The sequence below is a fragment of the Anomalospiza imberbis genome, chromosome 4, assembly GCF_031753505.1.
Source record: "Anomalospiza imberbis isolate Cuckoo-Finch-1a 21T00152 chromosome 4, ASM3175350v1, whole genome shotgun sequence".
NCBI lineage: Eukaryota > Metazoa > Chordata > Aves > Passeriformes > Viduidae > Anomalospiza > Anomalospiza imberbis.
Window position 1 is genome coordinate 42,148,604 of NC_089684.1, and position 21,297 is coordinate 42,169,900.

General features: G+C 40.6%; 1 protein-coding gene across 3 annotated transcripts in view; it reads left to right on the forward strand.

The window, feature by feature from the left end:
- Window positions 1-3,948: 3,948 nt before the first annotated feature.
- Window positions 3,949-21,297, forward strand: part of TBC1D9 (TBC1 domain family member 9) — a 45,719-nt gene continuing 28,370 nt past the window's right edge. For 2 of the 3 annotated variants that reach the window (XM_068188025.1, XM_068188027.1), the window contains exons 1-2: window positions 3,949-4,344; window positions 17,327-17,437. In XM_068188025.1, coding sequence (XP_068044126.1) covers window positions 4,218-4,344; window positions 17,327-17,437 — 238 coding nt within the window. In that variant the 5' untranslated portion in view covers window positions 3,949-4,217. The remainder of the gene's footprint in view (window positions 4,345-17,326; window positions 17,438-21,297) is intronic. The other variant, XM_068188024.1, reaches the window with a different exon arrangement.

Genomic DNA, 21,297 nt, shown 5'->3' on the forward strand with positions numbered 1-21,297 from the left:
AGCAGATGTTGGAATTCATACATTTATCTGTATAATGATGCAGTTTGCACATTTAAAAGCAAGCAGCTCTATTAATTAGTTAAGTAGACTTAACTAACTATGGACTGGTTAGTCTATCACTGAACTTTGTTACAATTACAGAATAATTAACCTGCCACAGTGTTAACAACTACTTTCAGGATGAGAATATAATTGTTCTTGCACAGTCTTGTGGAAGTAGGTCCTGTCAAACAAAGGTTGCTTCTGTTTTGGCAGGGTGAAATCTTCAGTCAATAGAAATAGTAGGGTTGGTATAATATGTCTGAATTTTGCTGAAGAAATTTTTTTTGTAATGACAGATTGTATATAAAATTAACTTGGCCATAACATCTGGGTGTAAAACCAACCCACAGAGATATTGGAGAATAAGGGGATAATAGTGCGTGGCAAAGCTGGTAGGAGTCGCTGTATAATTTTAATATTCTACATGATCAATTCTGTGCTAAAGAAATTTCATGACAATTTTTCTGAATGACATAGGAATTGATAAGATAAATAGTGATGTAAGGCCACTGCTATATCAGGACTCAGGTCACCCTACTATAGCCTAGTGCTTATGTCTACAAACCGGACATAAGGCAACGGGTGTCAGTTAAAACCAAGATAGGGACTACTGCTTTGGAAAGCTTTTCCGAATGAGGATTTTGGATAAAATGCTCAATGTGTTGCCAGTGCAGCGCTGTGTAAAAAAAAAAAAATTAAAAAAAAAATTCACACATAATGTCTCAAAACTAGCAAGGACTTTGCTTCTGTCAAAACAAAACCAAAACTGGTAAAGCTCTGTTGTTAACATACAAAGTCCACCTCTGACACCTACACTCCAGAAACTACCAGAATCCACAGGATGGTATAGACATGAAGGAGAGCTGGAAACTGTGAGTTTTATCCAACACACCTCAAGAAGCAGGGTAGCCCACAAAAAGATGTGTGGGCTGTGGACAGGGACCTGCCTTACCCACGGAGAGCCTGGAACACCAACAGGGCTTTATAAAGAGTAAAGGGGTCAATATGACACCTGATAGGAGTTAAATATAGGGAAACACTTTTTACCAACCAGTAACAAGTCGTCCATTTGTCATGAAAGAACAGCAGAACTTCACACAAAAAAGATGTCTAAGAAAACTGTCATTCACAATAAGAGAAAAAGTGGGAAGTGGAATACTGAAGAACAGCTGTCATAATCATAGAGAAGTTTAAAAAAAGTGCATCTCAGAGTATGAAACTGTTTTATTTAACCTTCCTTGGAAAGGTAGATTCCTCATCCAGACTGAAAGCTTGCAGCCAGTTTGTTTCTCCTGAATATATGCACCTGTTTTTCCAACCTAAGCAAGGTGTGAATTTCTCAAAGATAATCCTTCAAAATTTTGATATTTTAACTTTGCTCCTGGTCAACTGAATGGCAGTCTTGAACCACCAGCAAATGCTAGTTGGCTGTGTCTAAAGAAGAGATCCATTGTAAGAAGGTCTTCTGGGGAATAAATTATAAAATGTCTGCTTTATTTCATCTTTTTCCTGCTTCAGTAAAGTTAATATCCATTGGTATGATGATATTACACAGAATGATTGTCCTTCTAGAAGCATGTTTATTTTTTTCCCTGGGAGGTTTATAATATGTTATATGAAATAACTCCTCAGTTTGTATTGATATCTTTCCTGATTTCTTTATTTCTTTACAGAAGAAATAGAATTTCTTCTATTTATTTCATGTTTCATACATGTTGAAAAAACATGTATGTCATATTTTTTTCAAAAATGAATGACATACATGATAGTTTTAAATGTAGTGGCACAGAGAACTTTAAACAGCCCCATTCCGTGTTAAAACCACACTGAGGTTCCAACTTCGTACATTTTTTTCAACAAAATATTATAAAACATGGAGGGGCAAATATTCTTTTATTCCCATTTCAGATTTTTCTAAATCCCAATGATAATTCAAGGGACTGATGAGAAGTTCATTATTTTGTTCCTGTCATGGTTTGAGAGCGGCCAAATGCCAGGCATCCACGAAAGCCACTCATTCACCCTCCCCTGCCACAACTGGACAGAGGAGAGAAAAAAATTTAATGATGGGGTCATGAGCTGAGATAAGGGAGAAAACACACCAAGGGCAAAACAGGCTCAACTTAAGGGTACAGAGTGAATTCATTGCTAACAGAGTCAGAGGAGTAAAATCAGCCCTTAAAAAACCACCTTTTTTCCCCAACCCCTCCCTCCTTCCCAGCAACAGCACAGGGGGGACAGGGAGGTGGGGGTTTTGGTCAGTTCATCACTGGGGTTGTAATTCCATTGCTCTGGGAAAGAGTGAAGAGGCTCTTCTGCGTTTACATTCAAGGTGCAGCTGCCCTCTTTGATGATGAAGATGAACATTCTCCATGGTGCAGTGGAACTGAGCAGAACTGGCCATTTCTAAGTGTACATCAGGGACAGTCACCTCCCCCTCCTGAACTCTTTCCCTAGCCAGTAACAACCACATGACTGCTACCTCAGATGAAGAGTCATTTCTTCCAGGACCGTGTTTCCGTCTTCTTCTGTCTTTCTGTCGTGATGGACACTGGGTACCAGCTCCATGCCAGCACCAGTTGATGAAAGGCTGGACTCTGCTATAAAGTACAGCCTGCATGAGCAGTTTGTGGCCAAAACATGGCTTTTTGTTGTCTTTGGGGTTTAATTTAGCCTTATCAACATCTTTAATAAAACAAAGATACAAATCTGATTGGAAAGGAACAATTTACACCTAAAGGGAGGTCAGTGTGTCCAGGCCTTTCCTGACAACTTGGAAACCAAATAGCATTCAGAGCTACAAGGGTAGAAAATGTGTTATCTATACACACTAGTGTTCCCTTTGAGTATGCTTTATTCTAGGGCTCTTCAGGTCCTCAAAAAAACTTTAGCAGTAGGCACAAGGTGGTCTTCAGCAGCAGAGGTGAACTTCAGACATAGTGTGGGGCATGGCAGAGAACAGGCACAGAAAAGGGGCTGTGGCAAGAGGGCAGTGTCACCTCCTCTGGTGGATGGCTTCCTTCTGGTTGAGACCAGAGCCTGCTCTTCCTTTTGACACCCAATTTCACAAAATTTTCCGAGCCACATGATGAAAAGGCCAAATCTTTCAAGGCAGGCAGTTAAAAAGGGAATCTTAGAATGGTTTGGGTCGGACAGCACCTTAAAGATCATCTCATTTCAGCCCCCTGCCATGGGCAGCAGCACCTCCCACTAGACCAGCACCATCCCAACCTGGCCTTGAACGCTTTAAGGGATGAGGTATCCACAACTTTTCTGGGCAACCTGTGCCAACTGTCCGTTGCCTCTCCACCCTCCTACTGAAGAATTTATTCCTGGTATCTAATGTACACCTACCCTCTTGCAATTTGATGCCATCACTCCTTGTCCTATCAAAAAGTCCCTCTCCAGCTCTCTTGCAGCCCGTTCAGTCACTGAAAGGTGCTATAAAGTCTCCACGAGCCTTCTCTTCTTCAGGATGAGCAACCAGAACTCTCTCAGTCTGTCTGCAGAGGAGGCTGGGGACCCCAGAGCTGAATGCAGCACTTCAGGCGGGGTCTCGCCAGAGCAGAGGGGCAGCATCCCCTTCCTCATCGGCTGCCCACGGTGCTTTGGACGCACCCAGGACCCGTTTGGCTTTCTGGGGGGCGAGCCCGCCTTGCCGGCTCGGGTTCACCTTGTGGTCTCCCGGCACCCCGAGTCCTCCCGGGCAGGGCGGCTCTCGGCGCGCGGCTCTTGCCCGCAGCTTCCCTGCGGAGCGATGCCGGGCGCGGCCCCGCCGCGGCTGTGCTCGTGCCCGTGCCCGTGCTCAGGTGCGGGGGCGCGGAGCGCGCTCCCCGCGGGGCGGGAGGAGCGATCGGCGGCGCGCACGGCGCGGGTGCGCGCCGGTCCCGCGGGTTCTGTGCGAGAGGCAGCGCGGAGGGGCCGGGCCGGCGTTGATGTCACCGCTGCGGCGGGAGCTGCCGCCGCCCCGGGCCGCAGCAGCCGCCCCTCCGCGCCCGGTGGAGCGCGGGTAGGCGGCGGGGGCCATGCGGCTGCCGCCTCCGCCCGGTGCCCACCGGTGCCCGCGGGGCTGCGCCGTCCGCCGCGGCGGCCGGGCACGGCGGCGCCTGATGCGGGCGGTGCGTGCGTGAGCCAGCCCTCAGCCCGCCGGGCCTGCTTTTGTGCGCGCCGGGAGCATGTGGGTGAACCCCGAGGAGGTGCTGCTGGCGAACGCGCTGTGGGTGACGGAGCGGGCCAACCCCTACTTCATCCTGCAGAGGAGGAAGGGGCACGGCGGCGATGGCGGCGGCGGGGGACTGGCGGGTAAGGGCGGCGGCGGGGCCGGGGCCGGGGCGGGGCCCTCGGCGGCTCCCGGGGCGCGGGGTCCCTCCGCGGCCGCGGCGCGGCTGCAGCGGCGCTCCCCGGTCCTGCCGCCCGCCCGAGCCCGGGACCGCGGAATGCGCCAAGATTCCCCCGCGGATTTACGCCTTCTGTGGGAGCCCACCGGTGACCGATGGCTCCGTGCATCAGGGTGTGACTCGCCCCGGGTTCTGGGAGAATTTTCTTGCCGAACCTTTAGCACGCGTTCCGTGGAATAAGACAATGTTGTAATTCAGAAATTTACGAAGAGAACAGATTTGCTTCGGCTTGTCCGTATTTTCCAGATGTCCTTGTGAAGTATGTTGGCCGAATGCTTTGTTTTCGACGGCTGGCAGCTGGAGACGCTTTTGTAGAGGTTTGGGTCGTACTCATCTAGGTCTTAATAATACTGTGCATATACGTTCATCGAGGTATTCTACCCTTCCTTAGGCACCGTATATGTATTTATATGAGATTGGAGATACAGAACCCAATGGTGTTTCCACTGGTACTTCTTGAATTGGTACAGAATAATCAAGCTTCTTCTCCTGAAACCTGTGATTTCTTCTTTATGCACTTCCATGATAATTAGTACTTCAGGCTAAGCAAAAAAAAACATATGGACTGCATCTGTTTTTGGTTCAAGGTCCTGTACATGTTTACTGTGAGATTAAGTGTTTCTTCAGACCTTCAATGCTCTATGGACTTGTAAACAGTTCATAATCTAAATTAAGGCACTGTTGTGAAGTGTGTTTTCATGTAGACTGCTGAGATCTTCAGTCAGTGTTATGTTGATAAAATACCTTATTCTTGTGTGGGAAATGACCAGCCGCCACTCCTCATTGGCTGCAGATTTCTAAATTTATTTTACAATCTTTTGGAGTGTGGATAGGATTGATAAATCCATAAAAAACGTGTTTTGCCTCAAAAGTTCACCCCTGCTCTTCTTAGTGAAAAATTTTTCTCAGGCTCTTCTTTCATGGATTACCCCCTGGCCTCTCAAGGTCTGAAAAGACATTCTTCTAACTTTCTGACTTTGTTATCTTTGAATTAGAGAGGGTTTGAGATAGCCATCAATTTTCCAAATTTTCCAGTCATTTCTCAGTTATTGGGGAACCAGGTTGGGAGTTTGGGGTTCTGTTAATCAACCCGTTTGCACAGTGCATGCATTCCTAAGTCTTCTTGCAGCTGTATGTGTAATAGTCTGATTGGTGATGCCACTTTACAGATGAAGAAAACACTTTTGGAAGATTTTGTCCTTGTATGGAAGTAGGATTCATAAATGTGCCCTCCTTTTTTCTTTTTTTTTTCTTTTTTTTTTTTTTTTAGCATTTGCTGGAAGTTCAGAATAGAGAAATAGTTATTTGTTTCTGAATTACCCCACTGCCTTTTAGAATTTAAAGATTTGTGTGCTGTATCCATTATTTTGGTATGTGAATGAAGTCTGTATAGTCTATAGATGAGTATTCAGAAGGTGAAATTCTCCACATATTTTGAAATCTGCTGTCAATGTAGCTCTTAGTAGTGCCTGTGCTTTGCCTGGAATTGCAGCTGCTGTGGCATTGAGGTAGTAGCAACAAGTCCATTTCCAGGGGTTTTGTTTGTTTGTACAGAAAAGGGCTGGTAAAAAGTTGTAGCTTTTTTCAGTATGTTGCCAAAACTAATCAAACCCCTGTAACTAACTAATTTATTAGAGTTGGCAGTATTTAAAGGAACATATGGGAACTTATCAGACCATGTGCTAAAATAGCAAGGGTTTGTCACACAGTGGTCAACAGAAGGTGGGAGAGGAAGGGAGGGATGGATGGAGTCTCCAAGCCACTCCCATCGTGACAGGCACGGTAATAAATAGAACTTAGGTTTATTTTTTTCATGGAAATGCTGAAATTTTCTGTTGGTTCTTTTAACACCTGTGGTCTGCCAGTTGAGGGACAAGGAAGGTGGAGAAAGCCAGTGGATTCTTCTTGGTAGGAGAGACTGGTTAAAAGCAAGGTATTGAGAGATCTAGCTGATCCTGAGTTAAAGACTAAATCTGCTGACATGGTAAACAGGATGCATGATTTGTAGTAATTATAGCATTTAGGATGACCCTTTGGAAGCTCTCTAGATGATACTGATCTTGTGACAAAGGTGGAGGTTACCTGGTCAAAAGTAAACAGGGGAAAAAAAGAACTTTTGCTGTGGTGGGTTGGATTTTTTTCTCCTTAATTGCCCTTTCTGTAGTGACATAATAGTGAAATTTGCTCATAATATAATCTAAGTTAGCCACCCATTAATATGGTATAAATTTTGGCATGGTTGCTCTGTGGGAAACTAACATATATGTCCTTGAAGCTGACTAGAAATATTGTGTACAAGATTTTTAACTAGGGATGATCTCAATTCATATTTGCATTAGAGGATGTAAATACAGCTGTCTTTTTCTTTTTTTGTGATCTAACTTTTGCTGACTTATCCTCCCTCATTATTGACTCTTGAAGTAATTTGTCTTGAATTGTAGAATGAGAATTGACATTCAAATTGATGAGACTGTGGGTATGATGGCATTAGATGGCTTTTATCATGTAACTTAAGCTAGACAATGAGAAGCATTGATTCTCTGGCGTTGCCCTCAACTCTGAGTTTGCCATGAAACTCTCATCACCAAACTAATCAGGGTTAAGTCTAATGCCCTTCTCTCTATCTGGAACATGGCATACTTCTTTTGGCATGTCTCAGCCTAAAGCCAAGTATTTTATGTAGCCTTGGGGGTGGGTGCAAGTACTTCTTCTTGGCTTTATGTTGGAGCAGAAGAATAGTACTCAAGTTATCTGTTCTCCTGGATCCACTCTGAGTGCCTCAGTGCTTTGCAGGAAAAGGAGTATCAGTCACTTTGGGCGAAGGGATGAAAAATCTGCCCCTTCTACACTGGTTTTCTCCTCTTGGCCTTGGTTTATGAAGCAGTTGAACAGAGAAACTCTTATTTAAATACTTGTTTGGAGGCATTTTCTCCACTACATTGTATTGTAACAAGTTAGGAGAATGATGATGATCTTTTAATGCGTTAGGGCAGTGCTGATTAGCGAGTACATAGATGTAATCTCTGCTAACAAGGTGTATTAGATCAATGGTTTACTTCAGAGATACTGCTTTTCTAATAAGCAGTGTGGATCCATTTTTATACTGAATTAGGGTCTGGACTCATTTAAGTTATTGTGTCAATGTCATTACTAGTCACATCAGTGGGGTTTTTCTTCGTAAGCATGGCTTAACTGAAGGGTTCTTTGGATTTTATTTTCCTTTTTAAGAAGAAGAAAATAGAAAAGATTTGAAATTGGATTTTCATAGCTGTTCTGCAAACTCACATTATCTTGCATCACTGCATTAATCTCCAGGACAAGACCAAAAAATGTACTTTTCTGCTTTAAAAGTATTTGATGGTTGATGAGCTTTCTCTGTAATTAAATTGTTTCATGCCTTGCACATAATGCCATGCCCATATTTTGCTTCTGTGTGACCCTTGGTCGGGAAGGGTCATTTTCCTTTTGTTCACCAACAGGGAAAAAAGTATTTTCTTTCCTCATATTCTTCTTGCTTCCCTGGGCAGTCTGGTAGTTTGGTCTGTATTAAATAATTCCTTCTCCAGAGGAATGTGGTATATTTATTTCCACAGCAGCCTGCATCAGCTGTAGCAGAGGCATTTGGACAGAACATGAACCCAGATCTCTACCATCATTTGGGCACTGTGCCCAGTATGACAGTATTACTTTTATGGATGTAAAGATCTTGAAACTTTATAAACAACTAAAAGGTCATGTTATTAAGTGTATCTTGCATTCAAATGCAACAAATAGGTTTAAAAATGCCTCTTAACTGCTTTCTGCTATACTGTGATAACGTTTGACAAACTCTTCTACTTCAAGACATTATAGTAAGGAATTATTGTACCTGGTAATGGATGGCAGAGCGATGTATTCACTTAGAGCTTACAGGAAGAGAGACTGAGGCTGTTGTACACTTAGCTGCTGGCTACTGTGCTCCTTTTGCCTGTGTACATTTGTGTGTGTGAATTAGAGATTAAATTCTAAGCGACTTTGTTTAAAATGTTATTGTGAGATCTCTGAATCCCAAGAGAAATAAGTTGTTCTTAGCAAGAACTGTTTTTAGAAGTGAATTATTTTGCAAATAGGGTATATGTACTTACAGCTGGGACAGTGACTGTGTGAGAGGTGCAGTAGGAGTTTTAAGTCCATGCCATGTTGCCAAGAATGATTCAAATGTTTAAGCAGAAGAGAACAGATGGAAATATGCTGACTTCAGGTGATAAGAGGATCTGATGAAATACTACTTCTCCCCAGATATTTTTGCAAAAAGAGTTGTCATTTAATTTCCACATTGGAAAGGCAAAAAGGAGAGGTTCTGAGTTTGGCTGGCTGTTGTGACATATCAATGTCAGATCTAATATAGTTTTTAATACTGTGACATTGTTCTAAATTGAAAAGCTTTTCTGCAGCCTTGCTGGACGGCGCAATTAGTATTTCACATTTGGAGCTAAGATTTTTTCTTGCTTGCAGCCTCTCAATTCAGAGAGTTGAGGAAGAAATTACTTGAAAACCTGTTTATGCTTAAGATTTAGAAAAGCTCTTTGCCAGTTGATCATCTGCCTGAACAAAGTATAGTCCATGTTTTAACAAACTTGACACCTCCTTCCTTTGTTGACTTAAGTAGTTGGGATTTTGCATGTCAGACTTGAGTACAAAGCATGTGCTTTCTGATACTTGAAATACGGTGTTTATCAAAATGGATGCAATTAGCATAATGGATAGGGATGGGCAGCCTATCCACCAGCTTTCCATGACTGTTTTGGCACACAGGGTGGAAGCTGATCTCTTCAGCTCGGCTGGCATTTGTCAGTACACCAAATCTACTCTCATGCTCTGAGCTGCTCCTTAGGATCTGCTGTGGGTGTGTTTACTTCTCCACACCAGTGCATTTCCACTTCAAGGAACATGCAGGTGTCCAGGGCTGAATTGGTGTTTGATTCCCCAGACTGACTGACTCACAGCCTTTCTGTTGAATTCCCAGATGCTTTTCCCAGTTCCTCACTTCCTGCCTAATGCTTTTCTGCATCTCCATCTCTTCTGTTGGCTGCAGAGACAACATCTCAATTGCCTGATATGTTTCTTGGTCTTCCTTTGCTTCTCTAATATTTCTTGGCCAAAGACTTTCCTTGAATGATATTTTATCTCCTACACTGTGAGTTGTGTGGCCTATCCAGGCTGCTGAACTGAGCTGCCTTTTGCCCCTTTTGCCCTTGAAATAATGTTACTGTTTGACACATGGAATTCTAGGGTGGCCTGCTCTTTCTCCTGAGATCTCGGTTTGTAGGAAACCCAGTTGGAAATGTTGCACAGGATCACAAGATGGTAAGCAATCAGTCTAGGCCACTTACTAGTTTTCTGCGTTACACCAGAGTTTGTATTGGTTACAGGGTTTTGTTGTTGTTCTGTGGCCCCACGCTGAAAGGTTAGAAGAAGTTGCACTTCTTCACATCAGTTTCCATATTTCCATCACTCCACTGTCCAGTTATGCATCCTTGTAAGAATGTATCATATTTAACAGAGCTTCGGGCCCTTGATAGTTTCAATTAGATTCCTGCAGAACTAAAAAAGGTTCCACAAAGTATGCTAGCATATACTCAAATCTCTTTGGAACTTAATTTGAACATGTGTTCTCATACAGTATTTCTTCTTGTAAAGATTTCGTATCGGCAGAATCTCCTTGTTTTTATCTTTCACAGTATCATACTTCATATGGCTTTTCCAGAGGCAGGAGTTGTCTCTGCCATTGATTTTGCTAAAGTATGATGTTACAATGCGTATAAAGAGCTGTGAGCATTTGACCGAAATCGTACTTTTCTTCATCTCATTGACCACTAATCATACTTCTGTTATCTGATCAATGTTGATATTCAGAAATTACATTTGCATTTTTACTTTAAATCTGGTGCTTAGGTATCTTGAGTTCTAGAGGACTTCTTCCAAATCTTTCCATTTGTTTTCTTTCTAAAGGAAAGGTTGTATTTTCTATTCTGGATTTGTGATTATTTTTTTTCCTGAAGTTTCCAGATTGGGGTGTTTGAATTTCCACCGCAACAGTGATCTTGGTTTCAGCTAGTACATTTTTAATGTTTTGGATTTTACTATTCTTTCTTCAAAATCTGTCTTGTTCTTCCCCTCTGTTTTTTCCAGTATTTTATCAGCCAGAATTATCTTCTGTTCAGCATTGTTCATTTCCCTGGTAAAGTGCCTCCTCTGATAGCTTATTGCAATCTATCTATCTGCAGGTATTCAATCAGAACTGTGAAAATTTAAAATTCTCTTTTTCTGAAGATATTGCTTCTTTTCAGATTTAGCTTGTATTTCAACAAGCTTCAGGACTGCTCCTTCTGAGTTCAAGCTGAATTTACTGTGCCCCCTTCAGTCCTCAAACTAGATTCAGTTTACAGTAATTTTTCTTAGGTTAGCAGTGGTGATGTTTGGAGGTTTTTTCCTGTTTCGTTGTTTGTTTCTTTTTTGTTTCATTCTCTGCTTGAGGACAGAGAAAGTAACTACTGGTTTTGCTGCTTTTCTTACTAAATGTCAGTAGAGTGACAGTTCTTCCTCAGAATCAGTTTCACTGAACATGTTTGAAAACTCCTGTGCAAATAAAAGGGTGACTGGACAAATCTGTGGTTTATAGAACTGTGTTGGTAGGAAGCAAAGGCAGACACTGGGGGAAACTTAACCAATCCTATAAATCCCATTCTTAATTATTTAAGAAATATATATATATTTGAGAAATAGATAAAATTATTAATTTATTATTTAGTTAAAGAATATTAATTGTTGTGAGTCCAGAGGAAGAATTTGGTTTTCTTGATACCACATTAGATGCCCATATAAGCCACATGGGAAGACAGTTAGAAAATAAGTTAGAGGGGATTTAACCTTCATTTATGTGAATGAACACCTGTTTAAAAAGTGTAGCCCTTCATGAAGTTTTAAGGGCAGTGTTCACAATGAAGAGCTTAAATTCTTTCTTTTGTGGGTATTATTGCCAGTATTGGAAGTTTAAGACTCAATTATTTTTGTGTGGTGTATAATATTTTCAATTTATATAGGCTTTCCTGTGAAATTAAATCAAGTAACATTGACCCTCCCTTTTAAAAGGATTTGTCCATAGTATTACCCGTGGAGTTCAGGTTGTTGCTCTAGGTTGAGTTTTGACAGACAAGTAATGGGATGATCTCATCCTGTAATAACAAATGAGAGAGGTAATCACGTAAATTGCCTTGAGAAAGAATGGAAGAGTGAGGATTCATTATCCTTACTATGAAAAACAATACCTAGTGCTGTATGCTTTAGTTATGTGTTGTTAGGAGTTCTTGTTTTGATAGCTCAGGAAGCAACACTTGAACTTTAGGAAGAGTTTATTCATTGTCCATTAAATCAGTACAAAACGGAATGCTCAGGGTGTAAATATGATTTAAATTAACCCTATTGATTGAAGCTTTCTTAAAGATCAGCTGACATCTTCGATCTGCATAGGTGCCGTGGGTGTTTCAGGTTTATGACCAGAGCTCATTATGTGTCCATCTTGCTTTAGTGGAAAGAGGAGTCATCAGCGTGCTTTAAATACTGAGGATCTTTTAAGCAGTATGTTTTTGATTCAGTGTTGGAATGTCACAGTGCCTGTTTTGAAAAGTTCTTGCCTGTGACACATGCGACATTCCAAGTTTTCCTGGTTGTGGTGTTGTGCTCCTACACAAATAGGCTGCTGGCATCCATGAGACCGTTTGAGTGATAGCTCCTGAGTTTGACTCCAAGAGTCACAGTCTGACCTGTATTATATCTCACCTCTTTTGCAGGGTATTATTTTGTATTTACTCTTTATGCTAAAAACATGTGTGCTCCTTGTTTAGACATTTTTAGATAAAAATCTTCAAACAAAAGTTTTTTTGAGGTATGGATTCATGCCGACCTGGAAGGAGGATGAGACAGGGCAGGGTTCTTCTCCCAAGAGCCATGTGAATAACATGTGTTTGCACTCTGGCAAACCGGGGGAAGGGAGGGCACAGCAGTCAGTGGCACCAACTGCAGAGTGACATCCTTCAGCTCGAGGCAAGATGTGACACAAGTTCAGCCTATGTCACTGAAGGATGGATGTGTCACAGGTCCCTGGCGTGTGCTGAAAGCACCTTTAATCTGAGGTTAGAAATGACTAGGAAGCATCACTGTCTGTTACCATCCCAAGCTTTTTGGTGCTTGCTGTGCAACAAAGCCATGGCTGCTGGTAGTTCTTAAGCTTTGAGGTGTCGTTATTTATTATAATTCATTGGCTTCAGTGTTTTAATAAGGTGCACTAGAGGGAATATATAATCCAGATCTTCACTCTTCAATATGTAATCCAATTTACTTTGAACAGGTAAAACACAAAAGCTCTCAAATATAATACTGCTCTGAGGAGGACTGTAGAAGGGTGATAAAGACTGCTCAGTCTTTGTGTTTTTAAATGAAAACATGGCTTTCTGTGGAAAAGGGTTAATGTTTGTCATAAGAAAATTCTTTGCTAATAAAGAGTCTGTTCATGTGTACAGTGCATAAACTTGCTTTTCCCTTAAAAACACCAGTAACCGATGTTTTACAGAGACACTTGCAATTTATTATGAAAGATAAAAGAAAGAAAGAAAAGAGAGAGAAATATTCCTGCAGTAAAGATCTGTGCCATGGATATCAAAATAGTCACAGATATTGTGACTTAAGACAGATGTTCAAGTCTATGTAGTCTGAGTTATGCATGCTTAAAATGTACCAGGTTGATTCTACAGGTCCTCACTTGATTTCATTACTGTTTGTGGGTAGTTTTTAATCAGTCTGGACTGTTAAGTCATCTGGAATACTGGTCTCTAAGGAGCAAGGACTGCAGTGGTGCTTGGAAGAATCTCAACTGGTTGAAGCTATTGGCTTAGTTTACAAACGAAGATGACCTATCTTTCTGAAAAATACCCTTTGGTGAGATAGGAATAATTTGTGAAGGGGGTCTGTATTAGGGAGGAGGTCAGGCTTCAAGTGGTCATAGTCCCTCCTAGCAAAAAAAATAGGCTAAAAATTGGTTGCTGTTGTAAAGATACAAGTAGAGCACATCATACATTAATTTATGAATAAAAGCTACTAATCTCTATTTTCTGCACAGGTTATAGACTCCCTCTCCAGCTTATGACTAAACGTGAGCCATCACTGAATGTGGTCAGATAAGTAAAATGTAGTGTGATTTCTTCCTTCAGCACAAAGTGCATCAGGTTACTGAACCCCTTTTCCAGTAATTCCCTCTAGTGCATTGTATGTCCTTCCAGTAACATGATGCAAGAGCAATTGCCCAGGCCCTCAGCCAATTGTGGCTTTGTATTCCCTGGTTCCAGATATTACATATCATTATTTTTCCCCTGCTAATGCCTATGTTTTACAGAAAAGAAAGAGAATACTGATCAATCTTCTGAACCTTCGCTTTGGAATTCAAGTTTGCAAAAGAGGAACCTGACTTTATTAAAAAGTTGTATCAAGCAAAGTGAAGGCATTAGGCCTCCCTTTTCCCCTCCTGCCCATGTATAGGTATGGTTGCTCTAAAAATTTGGCACGTGTGTGTGATGGGACTGTTTGTACATAAATGGTTACTCATGCTCGAGTGCCTTTAGGATTGGGGCCTTCAATCAGCCAGATGCTAATCCTACAAATTATACCATGTGCTTTAAATAAACCTTGCCTCATGAAAACCTCTTGCTTCAACAAGGGCTTACAGATTTAGTATTCTTACACTGGAAATTTCTCCCCTTATTTCATTATGCAGTCAGAAACCTGATGAAATAATGGGAAAAAATTTGCAGTCAGTATAGTCCTGTGATTTGATGCCTGGGTAAATCACTGGCTCTTGTCCAAGGGCCAGTCTAATATAAGGAATATGATTCTTGGTTGCCTGTTTTGTTTCTATAGAAACTCAGTTACTTAATCATGTCTGAAAAGGTACTTGCTACATTAAGAATTCATGAACTAATGAACATTATTAAAATTCTCTTAATATTTTTTTTAAATTTTCATTTCTACTTCATGTAGAAAATCCTCAAACAGATTATCAGTATGAGCTGCTGTGATTTCATTCTGGTTGCATCACATGTCTGCATTGTGAAAAAACCCAACCAAACAACAAATACCCAAACCAAAAACAACCAACTCTGACCTAACAACACGAAAAGGAACAGTTCATGAAGGAGAGCAAGCAGGCCCAGCTGCACAATTGCACAAGTTTTCATGTGATAAAAACACATGCTTATTTTTAATATCACACGTATTATCTGTCAAAACAGCTATTGCGTGATATAGGTAAAATGTTACTGATAAACTGTCAGTTGCAGTTATCTTGGTAAGCTCGGATTCAAATTTCCTTGCAATGTTCTGGAATTCTGTCACATTTCTTCCTTTGACCTTGCTACATGGTTATTTTTTCAGTTTATTTACTGAAAAGCCCCTGACCAACTCCTACTTACTGCACCATTGGAAAGTATTCTTTGTTTTCTTTTCCTTTCCTACCTCCCATCTGTTGTTTCAGTCACTGCTGGCTCCTCTCTTTTGTTGGTGTTTTGTTTTTTTTTTTTTCCATAGTGCTCTTCACATTTCTTAAATACATTGCTCTGTCTTACAGTGTTTGGTGGCACAGGGGGCTGTTCCTCCCTTGTCTATCATATCCAGGGGGGAAGAAAGTAGGATGGGAAGTTCCTTTGAACTTGATGTTGCTGTAGAAGTCAGTAGGTTTGTTCTGACTTCCTGATCTTACCTGCATATCCCAGTTTTTACAGCGCTCCAGGAACTAGGGGCAGAATTGTTTGGCAGGACCATTCACATGCCAATGAACGTGGAAATACTGCAGGAAGAAAGAAACAAGCATGTTTTTAAAGAATACAGGGAATGAACAGTGTTTCTTATCTCAGAGAAGATTGCATTTGGCCAGCATACAACTTTATTTAGATATTACATCATGCCTATTGCATATTTATTACTGTCAGTAGTCATGTGAAGCTGAAAAGCAAAAAGAAAAAATTCCTGCTGTATTTGCAGCAAACCCAGATGATGAACAAAGTGTAGTGTCTGGCTTGGTCCCCGCTTTAGTTGAGCAGTACTGGCAGCTTTACGTGTTTGAGGATTTTGCCCTTAGTTGAAGTGACATGAGCTTTCTGGGCCAGGGCCATACTGCATTTGTGAAGTTCAGATGGAGAGAAAAAAAAATAATTAAAGGTACATTTTAATCTACTTCATTCTCCTGAGTTTGAAAGGAGCCAGGGTGTATCTAGAAGGGCTGCTGGAGAATTATTCAGAGGAAGCTTGTCAGAGTACAACCAGTAATCAAAACGTGTGAGAGATGAGGGGCAACTAAAGCTAGTGAGACTAATGTACATTGGGATATTTTGCACTCATATTTTGTGTTTGTATCCTATAATTGTCAGATAGCTTTGTAGCACACCTTACTAATGGCCTGATGTTGTGCCCAGACTTGTTTTTCATGTCTTGCATAATTCTTGGATTAAGAAGTGGTGCATGTTAATTCATTGAGCAGAAAGAGATTACAGTTGATCCGACCTGAGCAGATCTGTATGAAACAAAAAAGAAATAAAAGAGATAGAATGGGAGAAATACAAAATTACTGGTAGGTGGGGTGTTTCTTAGTATCAGGTTCAGTTCACATTTGCGGGATCTACTGAGATGGAAAAAGGGTACTGCTTTTATATCTTTATGATGCACAGCACAAATATGAAGGAACAGCAAGGGAAGCAGTATTGCGTATACCAGTTATGGCAGAGAAAAATGAGGAACTAATAAAACTGACAGTAAAAGATGAACACATGAGACTTGAAAGGAGAAGAGAATTTCTAACAGGAGAGTTTTAAAATGCTTTTTGGTGCATGCAGTTTATTTCAGCTGTTGGAAAAAGACCTCTAATTTCTACCCCAATAAATATTTTCACCAAAAAAATCTCTGAAAGTTCATCCATTTGTTGTTTATACATTTCAAATTTTTTTCCCAAACAATTTTCTAAGAACTTCAACATGAAAATTTAAATCTGACATCGCTGCAGGGGAGATAAAAATTCTTTGTGGAGATGAAAAACAAGAAAACTTTTACATAGTTTAAAAATAAACAGGTCCTTCTTGCAGAGACTTTGGGAGGGTAGTGTTTTGTTTTATGTGTAGTTTATTATAAAACGAGGATCTAGAATTCTTGGAAATATAGTTAGTAATAATTGGTAGCTTTTGGTATGCGACTGTTGGTGGCTCTCTCAGTAGCAAAGAATTTTCAAAGCTACTTCTGGAAAACAGTATAGCTTTGTCCTTCCTCAGTATCCTTTCATCTGAAAACCAGCTTGACTCTTAAGGCATTTTGATCCTTCCTACCCTAAATAATCAGACTGTTAAGCAGCACAATTATTTTTGCTGGAAGTCTTTAGTTTTAGCTGACATTCAAGTGTTGAACCCTTATAGGATGTGTTGTCTTGGGTTTCTTGTTGGTGTTGGAGGAGGGTTTGTAGTTGGTAGGTTTTTTACTGCTCAGGGTTCTAGCAGTGTATGAAACACAGGAAAGAGCTAAATAACTTTTAAACATGATTTTCTAACACAACTACCTTCTGCTTTGCTTCAATTTGCCTGTCTTTATGCTAGCATTGATGTACATTAAAGAGCTGAAGTCTTGTTTAAGCTGAAGATGTTTCCCTGTTAAATCACTCTTCCTCTTTACAGCCTGAGACAACAAGCATGAGGATGAATATGTAGATCTGCATTTTGCTGTGGAGGGTGAAATGGAATGGGGAGGAACTGCAGAGCAATCTCCTGTGGGATCTTGATTTTTTCAGCACTGTGTGTTCATCAGAATTTCCTCTTCTACAGGTCTCCTTGTGGGTACTCTTGATGTTGTGTTGGACTCCAGTGCCAGAGTGGCACCATATCGAATCCTCTACCAAGCCCCAGACTCCTTGGTCTACTGGACCATTGCCTGTGGTAAGGACAAATACACTGACTTGGATTTTTATTCTCCTAAATACTGTGTCACATAATAAGAGAGCATCCTTCATGCTGAGCATAGTCATGTCAGGACAAATAAATGGGTCAGGATGAAAACCTGCTATAGTGGTAAAATTCAGTGGCACCGTAGTTTCTGCTAGTCAGACTTTAAATGCCGGCATGGGGGAGTGTGTTACGCACAGTGACTGAATGAAACCAGAAATGGCCATGGAGTAGGGATGAAACATCTATTTCCCACTTTTCTTCTCCCAAAGGTCTTCCCAGACCAGCAGTACCCATTCCTCCTTCTTGCCTGCTCTTCTCCATGCCCAGGGCTCACTCCTACAAGCACTTCTAAAGTGCAGCATTCCTGGGTGATGGGGTGTCTCTAAAGGGAATGGTGGGAGGAGTACCTGGATTATAGCACCCCAGTTACCCAGACAGGGCACCTGACTTGCAATGGTAACCAGGAAGAAAGTGCAGCCCCAGCACTCACACAAATACTGAATATCAAGCAGTGATACATTTCCTGTCTCCTCCAGGATAAATACCATCTAGATCTCAGGGATGCCCTGGATGTTTATTTCACACAGTATGTGGTCTTTCTATATATGATGTCTTTAGAATTCACCAAGATGGTAGCTAGGTTAAAGTTAACTACAGAAGTGTATGTTTTTACACAGGTGCAACAACTTTTAAGAGTTTTGGTCTTTAATGCTCCAACTTGGAACGATCTAGCTGCTCCTTTTGTCATTATAGTAGTGAAAACAATTGAGTTGATATTTTTGTACATTAAATAGGATTTTTGTATGTATCAGATCCTGTACTAAATGCTTATTTCTGTGGTCAGGTACCTCTTGCAAGTAACATAAAACAGAATGGAGTTAGTCTCTGGTTTTGTCTGCTGTCTCTGAAAATAGTCTCTGGAGTTAAATGAACCAGCAGAAGATCCAAGCCATTTAACTTTGATTGGCCAAGCTTGTCAGGTCAGATCGTTGGTTTGATAGTATTGCTTTTCAGTTTTAGCAAATGCAAACTACAGTGCAGCTCCTCCGGGTCAAAAGTTTCACTGGCAACACAGGTTTTGGCAACAGCCAAAACTCTGTTAATTTACAAGAGAAATGAGAAGAGAGAACAAATGAGAAGTGCATACATGCCTATCATCTCTTTAATGGCCTGGTAACCTCCAGCACTCCCACTGCTGCCTGACATTCAAAAATACTGGTTAATGATGCTGTAGGCTTCTTCTCGACTAACTGTTGCCACTTCATTAGTGCCCATTCTCCCAATGAAATTTGACATTTAGATTATTTGGATGACTTTTCCTCCAGACAAATACCCTCTTGAGAAGGGAAGAGAAGGAAGAACAGATGAAGGTTTGCTGTAGATGTAATAATTTTAGTTCAAACCAGGCTCTTGTTTTTGCAGACTCCCTTTCAAAGAAAATAGCGTATCATAAAGCTTCCAACAAAACAGAGTTTCTTCAAAGACCCTTATACTGTGCATGTAGTCAGAAATTATTTTTAAGACTTTGGAAATAGGCCATATGACTTCTCTTTAGATTTTTTTGCATGACACCTTTAGATAATGACTGTAATTTTATACCTACAGTATGTCCTCAAGATAAGCAGGGGCATAAAATGGAAGGAAGAGTTATGAGTTACAGCCCCAGAATAAATAAATATACCATACATGTAGAAATTTATGCTGCTGCTGAACAGTGAGAATTTTGCTTTTCTTCTGAGAAAGATATTGTGGATTTTGTAGAAGTACAGTACTCTGTCTTCATTTCAGCTAGTATTAATAAACATGCTCTTTCAATTATGAATCTTAGCCCTAATTGAAACTGCTAATGTAGTAAATGTATATATCTGTGATTCTATTTTGTGGAGTGTTTCTTAAATGTTTAGTCTCCTAATACCTGGTTGATGGCTTAGTTGTTTTGGTTAAATTAAAAGACTGCGTTAGCATAGTCTTGCCACTTGAGTGGAATAGTGTGGATCTTACAGGGAGGTAAAATTTTACAGAGAGCAAATAATTTATCTATGCTACCTTGAAGCTGAGCAGCGCAGTGTTCCCTAAGGCTCTGCGCTGTGGTTATTTTATGAATTTGCAACTAAAGCAATTCCTTCTGAACTGATCAAGGATTGTTAAAATTATACAGGTTACTAAGGGCCTTGGATGCATTTAGCTAAGCAACTCTAATTTGTCCTGCACTGTCCCTCCCTGTTCTCTAAGGGTAGACTGCCTGTTACTTGGTACCTGTAATCTATTTTTACAGAAATTTCTCTTTTTCTCTGCCTTCAATAAAGAAATAATCTCCATCTTCAGTAAGTAGCTGTACAGAGTGACTCAAAGAAATATGATTGTTTCATGATTTGTTTATGACATTTGGTCTTGCTCGGTGCAAGAGTATTCTGAGGATGAAAGTAATCCGGGGGGGATGTCTGCTCTAAATTGTTTAGACAGATTTTCTTGGATATTCACTGTGTAAGGCTGTGTAAGGATTCTGGCTGGTGAATCTGAAGGCTTATAGCTCTGGAGAGAAGTCTTAACAGCCCTTTCTCCAGTGCAGAGTTGAGTTAAAGGTGTCACAGCTTAGAGTTCTGTCTATTGAAACATACAGGAGAATTGTTATTTACTTTTCAAAAACAATTGATGGCCTAGGAATGCAAAATGTTCTACACAATCAGCCTTTCATATTATATTAGCACTTCTGTGTCCTGTGCCAGTGTCCTCCTCAGTTCGCTATGCTCAGTTTAAGGTGAAAATGTTGCTATATCTAAATTCTGTTTGAAAATGAACAACTTTTTTAGATCCTTCTCCACCTATGAAATCAGTTCTTCTTACAGTGGCTTTGTGTGTTTTTCAGGTATAGAACTGCTGTAGGTTTTTTGTGGTAATGGTAATTATATGCATTTTCATGCAAGTTACTGTGTTGTAGCTATTCTCATTTTTATTTCCTGCCAGTCTTGAGGGCTCTGTATTTTGAAGTGCAGTGTTTTAACTGTTAAATTTGGTTTCTTCCTCTTTGCTGAGAGTCTGAGTTACTGCTTAATTTACCTAAAAGGCCAATGTTGGTAAAATGGTGAATACTTTTAATATGCTAAGATAGGTAAAAACTTTCCAGTAACAGCGATAAAATAACCTGTAGTTTAAAACATTGCAGCAGGTATGTATTTTAGCCCTGAACAAAGGAAAGAGAAAGACCTAGCCTGTCATGATGAATTGTTGGGAACTGGGAAGTAGGTTTTGGGCTGATTGTGTGATCTGCTATAGGGGAGACTGGGAGAGTAAATAGTGAGGTAATGGAGACAAAAAGGAGTGGGGGAAAAAAGAGATGTATTGTTATGAGTTGAGAATAATCAACCAAAGCAGTTTCAGAAGAAGTGATGAAAAATAATTGATGAACCACAAGCCAGCAAGAGACAGCTTTTAGAAATAGTTCATCATGGTAGTGTGTCTGCACTGCTTGTCACTGCTCTTACCAGCTAAGCAATTTTTCTGATGACAATTTTGTTTTATATACATAGCTCATGCGTTTCATCATTGCTTTTTACAGCAGTGTTAAAGCCAAGAAGAGATAAAATTGTGTTCAGACCACCTCCTGTGTTCTAGAAAGGTCTGGTTGCATCCAGTAGTTTTAAGGAGAAGCAGCAGTGGCGATCGTTTGTGGTTCCGAAATACGGATTACTAATGTAGGCTGTTCTGCAACATTATTTATGTATCTGTACTACAACCAGAATTGTGACATTCCCCTAGAAGTCGCACAGAATGTTGCATTCTGTTTTCTTCATTGGAACTGTTAAATTAAATACAAAAGGGAGCAAATTTTGGAATTTTCAGAAGGACGGCAT